General features: G+C 49.2%; 1 protein-coding gene across 3 annotated transcripts in view; it reads left to right on the forward strand.

The window, feature by feature from the left end:
• Positions 1-12636, forward strand: part of OLFML2B (olfactomedin like 2B) — a 38135-nt gene extending 25499 nt beyond the window's left edge. For all 3 annotated transcript variants that reach the window (XM_001924407.5, XM_005663156.3, XM_013996817.2), the window contains exons 6-8: positions 572-1105; positions 10940-11116; positions 11613-12636. In XM_001924407.5, the coding sequence (XP_001924442.2) occupies positions 572-1105; positions 10940-11116; positions 11613-12214 (1313 nt within the window). In that variant the 3' untranslated portion in view covers positions 12215-12636. The remainder of the gene's footprint in view (positions 1-571; positions 1106-10939; positions 11117-11612) is intronic.

The following is a 12879-nucleotide window of genomic DNA, read 5'->3' on the forward strand; positions in this document are numbered from 1 at the left end:
AGCCACAGCCACAGCCACAACCACAACACCGGATTAGATATGCTGCAACTTTCAGCAACACTAGATCCTTAACCCACTGAGCGAGGCCAGGGATCAAACCTGTATCCTCACAGAGACCACATTGGGTTCTTAACCAGCTGGGCCACAGTGGGAACTCCTCCACTAAACTTTTTTTTCACAGCACCTTCAAGTGTACAATCTATCTATCTATTGTTTAATGTCTCCACCACTAGAGGGAAACTCTATGAGGGCGGGATCTTTGCTTTGCTCACTGTTGAGGTACATACTCCATAAATATCTGCTGAATGAATGGATGGATGACGAACTTCCTCCCAGGTTTTGTGGTCCATGGCTGTCATCCGCCTGGTGGCCCCTGGGTCTAGATAGAGAGACCCTCTAGGAAATGCTTCCATCCGTGCTCCTTTTTACTGGCTCTCCTAAATCCCATTTGGGCCCCATCTCTAAATCAGGGCATTGTGTTTAAGAAAGGAACCCTCATTAGTCTGCCACATACCACATGTTCCTGAATACCTCTCCTTGAGTCACAAATGCACCTGTGTTTATTTCCCAGAAGACGAATTTTTCAGCGGTGAACACGGAATGGATTTGCTGATTGCAGATCAGCTTCTGAGACACAATAACCTACTGACCAGTGCCACCCGGAGGCCAGTAGCCACTCATCACAGTGCTACTGCGACAACTGATGCTGGCACTCAGCCCACAGCCCTGCCTTCCACACAGGCCTCAACCTCAGCTCCCAGCATCCCTGACCCTACTACTCTCTCTGCTTCAGTTGAACAATTTTCAACACCGCTCCAAACCACCTCAGAGTTTCCAGATCCCACTAGTGAAGCAGGCCTTAAACCTTTCACTCAGGTACCGGCCACCACCGTGGCACACACAGCCACCCAGGAACCTCTGGCCCCAGCTCCTCCATCAGTGGCTCCTGAGAATGCATTTGTTGAGGCTACATACATGGCCCCGGTGCCTCCCCCCACAGTCAGGACAGACTCACCTGGGAAAGATGCTATTGCTGGGCAGGGCCCAGCGCCCCCTAGCCCCACCCTGAGCCCGGAGGAAGAAGATGACATCCGGAATGTCATAGGTGAGTTCATTCTACCTGGCCTGGGTCTCCTGCTCAGGTAAAAGGCTGAGCCTGGAAATAGCTTAAAAGGAAAGGGAGGGTTCAGATGGTCCAGCTACTTCACAAACAAAGGCAAGTGGAGTTGCATCTTGGCCAATGATGGTTTTAATACCTAAGGCCTATATATTCAAAATGTACCAGTGACCAGAGTGGGAAACTCATTTCTAAAATATAGCTAAATTAATGGAGCCAAGATCTCACCTTCATTAATAAGTTTTGTAAACATTTCCCAAGTGCTTGTATACTGGGCTTTGTGATGAGTATTAGGTATTTGGTTCTTTGGTGATGACTAAGTTAAGTTTCTGCAGTACATTTATCAGGCCGTGAACTAACAAAGGATTCTTATACAGGGCTGGAGGGGAGGGATCCCAAAATAATAAGAGTGGGAATAATCAGTGCAATATGCCCCAGGGGAAAATCTTATGAGCCTTGGCCTTAGAAATCATGGAAACATTGTGGCATCATATGACAAATGCTATAACAAAGGAATGAAGAAACAGAAATGGAAAAAGGAACAGCAGCTTGGTCTGGCTGCTAAGAAGGCTGGGAAAGCTTTTCTAAGGAGGTATCCTTTGAGCTGGGTTTTGATGGATGAACAGGAGTTTTCTAAGACAAAGGAAATCTCCTGACTGTAAGGTCTAAATGAGCAGGGTATATCTCAGAAGCATGGAGAATGCTGCCCTGTTCTGTGCCTGAGAGCTCCATGGTCACAAGATAACTGAGAAAATGAAATATGAGAGTGTGTTTATGTTGGCAGGGTGGGGGACAGCTAGAGAAGGAAATGGGACCTAGCTGCAGAGGTCTCTTCCAAAAAGAACTAAACCAAATATTCATTAAGTCACCATCAATAGTAACAGAAAAATAACATGATTGAATAATTTCTTCAAAAATATACTTGAGTTCTCTTACGGCACAGTGGATTAAGGATCCAGTGTTGTCACTGCTGTGGTGTAGGTTCAGTCCCTGGCCTAGGAACTTCCAAAAAACTTAAAAAATATACTTGATTTGACAGAAGATGTGATTTGCTTTATACTGTCTTTCCCATCTTCCTATTTTCTGATCCTTTGGCAGCCTTGTTCCCAATTCCTCCTCAGAATGAGGCGCCAGCTCTGCCAAACAGATGGTGGAAGGAGCACCTGCCAGGAGCCAAACACCTTGTTAGAGCCTGGTCTCTGCTGCTGACAGCTGTGTGACCTTGGCCAAATCCCTGACCTTCTATGGGTCTCAGAAACTAGAAATTTGCTAAAGGTTTCTCCTCCATTATATTCTGTGGTTTTCTGCAGTCAAGTTTATTAAGCCATTATATCGCAAGCAATCCTCATTGGGTGAAAAATAGCAGGATAATGACAAGGAAAGAGCCAATCAAATGGACCCCAGGGCAAAATCTCATGAACCTTGGCCTGGAGGAAGCTAAGCAAGAAGACAGTTCTTGGGCCACAGAGGTTAGGGTGGGAGCAGGAGAGAACATTTTTTTCCTTTCCTTCTATAGTGAAAGCAAGCTGACCATGGAGTAGAAGGTCTGTTCCTCACTGCATGGATAAATAGTCCTGAAGCTCTGGGTCCTGCTTAATTTCTGCAAAACGCCCCAGGGTCTGAGCAGAGGTTCCCACTTTTGTGCTGGCTCTGGGCAGCCTTGACCATGCTCAGGGGACCACAGACCCTGAGCCCAGCACTCCATCTCCCCTTCTGCTATGGGCAGCTCTCGAGGGCTCCCACACCTCTGTTACTTGAGTGGGAAGGACAGTTCCTTTCAATACTTAGCCACCTGCCAGCATCCCACCACAAGGAGATAGAATACTAACAGTGAAGACAGGCTACAGATGGATCCACACACCTTGTATGTTCTCAGCGATGGTATTTGCCCACCTGGAAGCCTCTTCCCTGGGCGACTTCCCATCCAGGAGTGGAGTTCTCCACTGTCTCCACAACCCACTTGCCTCCCACCACCAGAGGGCTTTTCTGGAGTAACTCCTGATGTGCACCTTTCTGGGGTTTTTAGGACTCCACCCCCTGCCTCAGCCTGACTGAGATGCTGAGGCCCAGACACGAGAAACCCTGTGTCCTGGCAGCTGTATACCTGGGGGTAGGAGCGGGAGATGGGGACACCTTTTCTCTTGTTGTTCAGTAGTCTCAATCAGAATGACGTCATCACAGAGACTGTCAGCTCCTTTTTAAAGACCGGTCTGTAGGATTTCCCAGAAGAGCTGGGGTTCTTGCCTCTTGTGTCAACTGCAGAAAAGAACACAAGGAAGTGGACGCAGATGCAAATACCAAGGGGTGAAAAGAGAGGGTGACACACAGGCAAAGTTTTTCAGGAACTGTTTTAAATCCTTTATCGCTGTCAAGTGCTTCTCTCAGGCTGCTGTTAGTATAGATGGTATTTCCTCTCTGAAACCTTCTCTGCAGGCTTCCTGACCGCCTGTGTCTGGCAGAGTAAGACTGTGATGTGCCACATGTAGTCATCAGTTAAATAAAAATCATTTGGCTGAAACTAACACAAAGCCACTGCTTTGCTGCCTGTGAAAGGTTGTTTGCTGTTTCATGAGCTTGGCAATTTTGACCTGGCACTCTTTGAGTGGTTTTAAATGGAGCTGCTTTGAAAAGGAACATCGTATCCTGTGGTTTCCAAACCTGGTTTTGTGATGCCCTGAAATGGCCACCATTTTCCTCAGGGGACTTGTAAAACTCTCAGATAAATCCCCCAAACAAGCCAATTAGAATGAACTCTTGGCCAAAACATAATAGCTCTAGGACAGGAGAGATGCTGTCCGTGATGGGAGCTGGGGCTCTGAAACGGAAGGGAAGGGCCTTGGTCACCATCATCAGTGGCTTGGGGAGGTCTGCTCAGGCTCCCACGGAGGAGGAGCACACTTGTGCCACATGGCCAAGGCTCTGCAGAGGCCCAGACTTCAAGGACTGTTACTCCTTATGAATGTTTTAGAAGAGGCTGGTTTGAGGCAGGGGTGGGGAGTGGGGAGAAGCAGACAAAGAGGACAGTCAGGATGTCAGCAGTGCCAGAGAGCCTGTGTCCTGGTGGAGACTAGGAAATCTGATCAGATGAAGACTGTCTCCCGCACAAAACTAACAACCTCAACAATCCCCCCAGGCTTGGCCGGCCACATGGCTGTGGGCACAAGATGGCCGGTCAGCCTGCCACGTGTCAGCAGCCCAGCAAAGGTGGTGCTGACATGGGCAGGGGCAGGGCTGGCCAGATCCTCCTCAGCTCCCCGACTAAGGACCAAGAACTGTCCCAGTTGGCTGCTCTGAGTCACTTACAGGCAGCTTTCCAGCCCCCAACTCCACAGGCACTCTCTGCTCTCAGTCACTTTTCTGGATCACTTCACCAGGCCCCTGAAAACACTAGGAACTACGGTCGGAACGCAGAGGCCACTGGCCCTAGAAACAAGACTGTAAAGTGGAGACTTTCCTTATAAGTAGATTAGGAATAAAGCCTCCATGTCTCTACAAGGATAAAGAGTCCACTCCTAATTCACGCAGCCCTACACCATGCTGGCCATGAAAGGAGTGAACTGTGGTCAGCCTGGGGGCGGGGGGGTGCAGGTGACTTTAAGCGGCCAGGCCTGGCACGTGGCAAGGTTGGTTCTGACTGTGAAAGGCCATCTCCGAGGGCAGTCACCAGGGCAGAGCTCGTGACAGCATGAGCTGGGGTGGAGGGTGTTTGGGAGGTTGAAGAATGCCCACTCATCCTGACATATACTGGGAGACATGGGGAGAGGGGCCTGATGATGAAGGGAGTGAGAAGTCGGAACTTCTGTCTAAAAGTGGTAGAGCAGGTTATAGGCAGGGGAACATATTTGTCGATTTGAGGAAAGTACTGAGTGCTGACAGTGTGCAGGTGCTGTAGGTGTTGATCATGCAAAAAAGATGAGGCAGCGTCCCAGCCCTGGAGCTGTGCACACACTTGCAGACGAGACACATAATCACAATCACAGCTCAGGGTGGTGAGCAAATGCCTAGAGTGCTTTGGGGTTGGAGGGACTCTTTTGGGAAGAGAAGGTGACCTAGCTATCTTGAGAGATGAGGAAAAGCTAGGAAGGAAGGAAAGAAGGGAGGGAGGGAAGGAGGAAGGAAGGAAGGGAGGCTTTGCAGTGAGAAGGGCCAGAGCTGATAAGAGCCCCCAAAGTCAACAAGTGTGGTCAGGGCCAACTACATACTTTGTAGAACCCAGTGCAAAATGAAAAACGTAGGCCCCTGCGTTCAAAGGGCAGGAGAAAAGTGCCATTGAAGACAGCGAATATAAAGCTATTTCATTTCTTCTGTGGCCTCTCTTTTTCTCTTTCACTTGGTGTTTTTTTTGTTTGTTTGTTTTGGTTTGGTTTTTTTTTTTTTTTTTTTTTGCTATTTCATGACATTGTAAGTAAAGAAATATTAAAAATGTAAATAGTTAATATGTAAAATATAAATTTTATCATTCACGTTTATTTTGTGCACTGCCAGTTTTAAACACAGTGATAAGATCATTTCACTCATATGTGGAATCCACCAAAATGACACAATTTGTATTTCATGGCTCCTACATTCTTAGGTAGTTTGTTTTTAGCAGACCTGTGGGAACATTGCACAAAACCCTCTTCTGTTTCATTCCTTGATATGTGCACATTTTACCAGCAGGCCCTACTTTGGGCTTACTGAGTAAGGGGGACTGAAAGGAAAAGGCACTATGAGTTGCCCTATCTTTCCCTCTTCTGTCATTTTCAGCATGAGTTATTGGCTACTGAAAGGAAATAACACAAACAAGAAAGAATATGAGAGGGTAACTCGGTTATTTATGTTTCTTAGAACACTACTTTCTTTCTGCTTGCAAAGAAACTTCTGGTTCAAATGGAAAGCATGTCCTCTGCGGCTATCGGGCCCCTCTTACTCCATCCCCAGGACAACGCACCTGTCTTGTCTTCACGCTGAGTCTCTCTGGACTCATGCAGTGGGTCCACCCTATGTATTCACTGGGCATAGTAAATGCCCTGTGCAAATGGGCCACAAGGAAGGAGGACACTTATGCGGAGAGTTCTCTGCTCAAGCATATGCTCCACTGTCCTATTAAAGTGGGCCACCCGAGGACCAGCTTCATCCCAGGTGTCTTGACAGTCTTAAATTTGAATGCCTTCAGGTCAGCCACTCTTCTAACCCACCACAGTCTCTGCTGCTATTCATTTTCTCACACTCAGCCTGCTTCACTTATGCAGTCCCTGCCTGGCCCCTGGAGGCATGTGAGTTTGAGAACTTTGCATGAAGGGAGGTGGTAAGATGTAACGGCAGTTCAGGAGGGGCTGATGTGCCAGGGCTTCATGTCGTGGTTGGAAAAGGGAAGTTAAGGGTTAAAGTGGAAAAGCAGTTGAGGACTGATGGTGGGGGGATGGGTGAGAAGGGAAGCCAAGATGAGCCAGGGAGGCCACTGGTGTAACTGGAATGATCCAAGCAATAGGCAGTGAGGTCTAAACTAAGCCACAGAGGTGGAGGGAGGGGGCATAGAGGTGAGGTGGTGGGGACAGAGGCCAGTGGGTACGTGGATGGAGGAGAGGGGGGCATCGGGGAGGACCACACTTCCTGGCTTGGTCAGTGGTGTGCAGGGCCTTTCTCCAGGACAGGAGGTACAGGAGGAGTGGGCTGTGAACTGAAGCGAATGCATTGCATTTATAATCCATTAGGTTTGAGGAACCAGGAGGACCCACAGGGAGAAATGTCTCATAGGCAGTTGGATGTCTGGTGCTCAAAAACAAACTCTGGTTGGAGAATCATTAGTAAGAGTTGGGTTTGCCCAGGGAACACAGGAAGAATAAGAAGAGAAGGGGCTGAAAGTGGAGCTCTAAGGGATAACATTTGAAAGGTGGGCAGAAAAGACAAACAGCCAAAGACAGCATGACCAGGGAGTTAGGTGGGGACCAGGAGAGAGGGATGTGAAAGCCCAGTGAGTGACAGAGGTGGGTGGGAGCAGTCCACAGTTTCAGACAAAAGACAGGCTTGACTAGACTAGAAGGACCCGAGAGCATCCCTGATGGGCAGTGTGTGAGCATTTAAGGCAATAGTCAGGTGCGGGATTGAGGAGTGTGTGGGCTCCTCTCCAGCCTGCAGGGCAGCCCTGCATGTGAGCGCCACAGCTGAGAGCTCCAGAGGGCAGGAGGCGCTTTTGGTTTGCTGATTTATTTTTGCTAGATGGCAAGATTTCATCAGGTTTGTAGGCTGAGAGGAAGAGCCCCTACTTTTCAAACCCCAGGGACCTTTGAAGCAGGGCTGACCATCTCCCAGGAGTAAATGATGCTTAAATGAGTTAATACATAGTGACAACTTAGGAAGTATTCCCATCACCATTCTTGGGAGGAAATGTCTAAGATGAGTTGCAGGTAGCACTCTCTTTTCTCTGCAGTGCCTTTGAACTATCACCCTTCTTTCTCTCATTACTCTTGAAAAGGAATAAATATGTAGCATCTTCTCTCTGAGGCTGCGTTTGCTGCCACTGATGGGAGCAGATGAACAGCCCCAAATTCTCAGACTGTGGTGGTGGGTCTGGCCTCATGGTTTATTGACCTTCTCTCTTGAGCTTATCTTCAAATGCTCTCAAACCACAAGTAACCATCCTGCTGTTCCTGCCTATTCTCGACTACCTGGCTTGTGGCCAGCGTTTGCTCTACCTAAGGGCATGTGTACTGAGGTCCTGGGTGTCAGGACTTTGAGGCTACAAGCTGGGACTCCCTTCTTCCTACAGAAATAAAGATGCCTGACTCCAGAAACTGATTGTATCTGTATGAGTTTCCTATGCCTCCTGTAACATATTACTACAAACTTAATGACCTAAACAATAGAAATTTATTTTCTAATAGTTCTGGAGGCCAGAAGGCTGAAATGAGTCTTACAGGGCTAAAATCAAGGTGTCAAAAATATGGTTCTGGAGTTATGTTGTGACTTAGCAGGTTAAGGACCCAGCGTTGTCTCTCTGAAGATGGGGTTTGATCCCTGGCCTCGCTCAGTGGGTTAAGGATCTGGTGTTGCCACAAGTTTCAGTGTAGGTCACAGATGCAGCTCAGATCTGGTGTTGCTGTGGCTGTGGAGTAGGCTGGCAGCTGCAGCTCTGATTTTGACCCCCTGGCTCAGGAATTTCCATATGCCACAGCTGTAATAAAGAAAAAAAAAATCTGGTTCCTTCCTTAGGCTCCAAGGGGTAGTCCATTTCTTGCCTTTTCAAGCTTCAGCTGGCAGCCAGCATTCCTTGGCTTGTGGCCTCATCCCTTCAGTCTTTGCTTCCATCATCAGGTTCCCTCCTCTTTGGTGGTCAGGTCTCTCTCTGCCTCCCTATCATGAGGATACTTGTGATCGCAATTAGGACCTGCCTGGATAATAGAGGCGACTCTCCCTGTCTCAGCATCCTTGATATAATCGTATTGCAAAGTTTCTTTTGCCATATAAGGTAACATGCACAGGGATTAGGACCTGGGTCTCTTTGGGAGCCATTATTCAGCCTCCCATGCCATCATCGGAGTGCATTCTCCAAGCATTCTCATGAAGTAGGTAGGGCATATATCAAACTTGTTTTACTGTGGAAGAAATGAAAGCTCTGTAACTTTTTAGAGGCAATGCAGGCTTCAGAGCTGGTAGGAGACACAAAACCAATGCCAGGCCTCTGGCTGCAAATCCAGGGCATGTTCTGTAGCCCCACCTTAAGGCCCTGTCATTGCAGAGCTTTAGTGCTGAGATAGGACCCTGTAGGGATTTGGAGTCTGCCTGGGGCAACCCACTACATTGAAACTTGGTTAAGTCCTGGCTCAAGAGCTCATCTGTAGTTTCCATGTCTGGGCAGTGAAGTGGCAACCCCCTGATAGAAGCCTCTGGCCTCATGCAGCCATTTGCAGGGCTCTGGGCAGGCGCTGGAGGCTGCCTCTGAGACAGGGAGTTGGTGTCCTCGCTGGGCTTTTCCAGGGGAAGGGGGCACCTAAAAAGCCCCTCGCTGGGGATGGCACACTAGGACTCACCTCAGTGCAAAGGAAGCACAGCTTCTCCACTGGCAGCCAGGGGCCCTGCTCAGTGCCAAGGAATGAGATATTTTCCATCAGACCTCTGTTCCCTGGGCTCAGCCAGAGCCTTCTAGTTTATTGTCTTGAGCAGATGAGCTCAGTTGTGGGGGAATGAGGCTTTGGCTGGTAGGCTCTGTTGTTTGTCTTACAGAGACTGAATCCCTCCCCTCTCTGTCAGACCAGGACCTAATAAACCCCACACAGAGATGCCTGAACCCTGCCAATTGCACCCAACTGTGGGGCCTGCCTGGGAAACAATGTTCATCCTGCTTTCAGCCGCCTGGCTGCCCCAGGCCTGGGGCCAAGGGCACAGTGCCTGCCCTGTCCTGCCAGTTCAGACCACTAATGGGGAGCAGAACGGATGGAACAGATTGGAACACTGGGAAATGGGAGTGGTCTGGAGTTCAGAGAACCCCGAATCTGCACTGTAGGCCCTTGCTCTTTGGTCCCACATGAATATCAGGAACCAATTATTCTCATCACTGTTGCCCATCTGCACCAGTCTTGATGGCAGGTGAGGAGTGTTCTGCTGGTCCCAGCTGCCAGGAGAAGTGGGAGGAAGTTGTGAGGGCTGAATTCATCTGCTTCTCCCACTGCTGCCTCCATTGCTGTCTTCCCATCTCCTCCATGACCCACTAGTGCGGAGACGGAAAGAGCACGTGTTCTCAGTAGCCACACACTACTTCAGTATTATCCAGGGCCATGTTTGATAATAATATTGCATATTAAGCTTGCAGGCAGGCTTTCAACTTGTGTTTAGAACCCGGCATAATTCTGGTGGTCTTTTAGGGCCTCTCCTAGGCGCCAGGTTCTCTCTCCAAAGAGCCACTCGGGAGCACGTTGCAGAATTCCTGTCCCATTAATGCAGACCTGACCTTTGAAAGAGGTGCCTACAGCCAAAGCAAGCTCCTTATATAGGAACTTGGTCCCTGGCCCCTCCAATTCCCCAGAAGGAGGTCCTGGCATCCTATCCACAGGGGCATAGACTTGAGGACAGCTCCCTAGGTTCCAGCAGGGACACGACATCCACTGCACAATCAGGGCTGGTCTCCGCTGATGGCCTGGGCCAAGCCCCTCAGGGCAGTTCAGGAGCTCAGAGCTCCATGTTCCTGGTCATAACTGCACAAATGTGCTCTGGTCACACTTCTCATGTGGCTGTGTATTCATCCAAGTTTCAGAAGATCTGCTTAGGGCCTGTGACCTGCAAGACACTGTGTATTCTGAGGACAGAGGACACAGAGAAAAGCCACAGAGCCTGCCCCCTGGGTTTATGCTCTGCGTAGGAGTGGGCATGGAATCAAGAGAGAGATGCACAAGACTTGTCGAGAAATAAAATGACATGTCCTGTAAAAGAGGTACGTTCATAGGACTATAGGCGCAGGATGGATTCCAGTGGAAGGATTGGATGTTTTTTTCAGAGGAGGATGTGGTGTCAGAAAAGAGCAATGGAGCTTAGATCCTAGAAGAGTGAGTTTGTAGTATTGAGAAGTAAGAGAACAGAGGAGCAAAGGGTGGTGGCTTGAAAGTGGCCCAGGATGGTGACAACAAATGGCTTCATAGGAGTAGAATATAGGGCAGAGGAGTAGAATATAGGGTAGATGAGAGGGATAACAGGGGATGATGTTGAGAAAATGTCTGGCCTCAGGTCGTTTATTCAGGGCTGCAGAAGTCTGCCCAGAAGTCCAGACTCCAGGTAGGAGAGCCAACAGGGGTTTTAGGGTGGGGTGTACTTCCACCATCCCAACCCCTCCCTCCACCTCTCCTCCCTCAGGAAGGTGCAAGGACACCCTCTCCACAATCACGGGGCCAACCACTCAGAACACATATGGGCGGAATGAAGGGGCCTGGATGAAGGACCCCCTGGCCAAGGATGAGCGGATTTATGTAACCAATTATTACTACGGTAACACCCTGGTAGAGTTCCGGAACCTGGAGAACTTCAAACAAGGTATGTGATATGGGTGCAGCTCCGGGGGTTTCTTCCTTCCCCACCTCCTCTGTTTTAATCATGGCCAGATCTCTTAGGGTGGAGACAGTGGTTAAGAAAGGCAATGCCTTCTTCAGATGCTAAAAGGACCTTCTCTGAGAGTGAGATGTCCCTTTTTCACCATCCCTCACATTCTCTGCTCTCAACCCTGCCCCTCCTTCCCAGCCCTGGGACATGGGGCGACCTGGAGTCTGGTTGTAGTGACATAGCCTCCCTTCTCATGGCCCTTGACAGTTTACAAACTACATTCATATACGTTAGCCGTCTGGATCTTGAAACAGCTCAGTGATGGGAGTAGGGATGGTTATCTCCAAATGACAGAACTAGAAAGTGGCAGAGCCAAGACACAAACCCAGGGCTCCAGAACCCAAGCCAGTGGCGCATCCCATCACTCTGGGCTACCCTGTCCCTGCCTGCACCACTGCCCTGACACCTCCTGCCTTCTCAACGCCCTCAGGTCGCTGGAGCAATTCCTACAAGCTCCCCTACAGCTGGATCGGCACGGGCCACGTGGTGTACAATGGTGCCTTCTACTACAACCGGGCTTTCACCCGAAACATCATCAAGTACGACCTGAAGCAGCGCTATGTGGCTGCCTGGGCCATGCTGCACGATGTGGCCTATGAGGAGGCCACACCCTGGCGGTGGCAGGGCCACTCGGACGTGGACTTTGCTGTGGATGAGAATGGCCTGTGGCTCATCTACCCGGCCTTGGACGATGAGGGCTTCAGCCAGGAGGTCATTGTCCTCAGCAAGCTCAACTCTGTGGACCTGAGCACACAGAAGGAGACGACATGGCGCACGGGGCTGCGACGAAACTTCTATGGCAACTGCTTCGTCATCTGCGGGGTGCTCTATGCCGTGGACAGCTACAACCAGCGCAATGCCAATATCTCCTATGCCTTTGACACCCACACCAACACTCAGATCATTCCCAGGCTGCTGTTTGAGAATGAGTATTCCTACACCACCCAGATAGACTACAACCCTAAGGACCGCCTGCTCTACGCCTGGGACAATGGCCACCAGGTCACCTACCACGTCATCTTCGCCTACTGACACCCCTGTCCCCACAAGCAGAAGTGCAGAGGGGCTACTGGCACCTTTGTGTGTGTGTGTGTGTGTGTGTGTGTGTGTGTGTGTGTGTAGATGGGTATGTGTCGTAAAAAATATATATATTATTTTGTATAATATTGGAAATGTAAAATGACAATTTGGATCTATTTTTTTTTTCAATGGATTGTAGATCAATCCACACGTGTATGTGCTGGTCTCATCCTCCACGGTTTATATTTTTGTGCAAATTAACTTCTCCTTTTGACCAGTATCCACCTTGCTTCAAATACCCTCAACACCTCCTAGCTCCTACATCTCGGTCTGAGGTTTCTTCACCTGGATCTTGCAGACAGATGGCTCCAGGAGCAGGAGTGAAGGAGGCATGAAAGAAGTGCTAAGGGGCGGGAAATTTTTTTTTTTTTTTTTTGTACTGGAGAAGTTTAAAAAAAAAAAAAAAGAAAAATGCCTTTTTTTTTTTTTTTAATAAAGAAGAAATTTAAAATCACCTCCAATGCATTTTTGTTTAGCACTGGTATGTCCCACGGAGTTAGATCCCTCCGCCGGAAGGAGAAGCCATTTGTGTCACAAAGACCTGAACTTGTGCTGAGCTGCTCCAAGCGAGCTCCACTTTCCTCCCCCTCCACTTTCCTCCCCGTGAGAGGCTGCCT

This window comes from Sus scrofa, chromosome 4 (genome assembly GCF_000003025.6).
Source record: "Sus scrofa isolate TJ Tabasco breed Duroc chromosome 4, Sscrofa11.1, whole genome shotgun sequence".
Lineage (NCBI taxonomy): Eukaryota > Metazoa > Chordata > Mammalia > Artiodactyla > Suidae > Sus > Sus scrofa.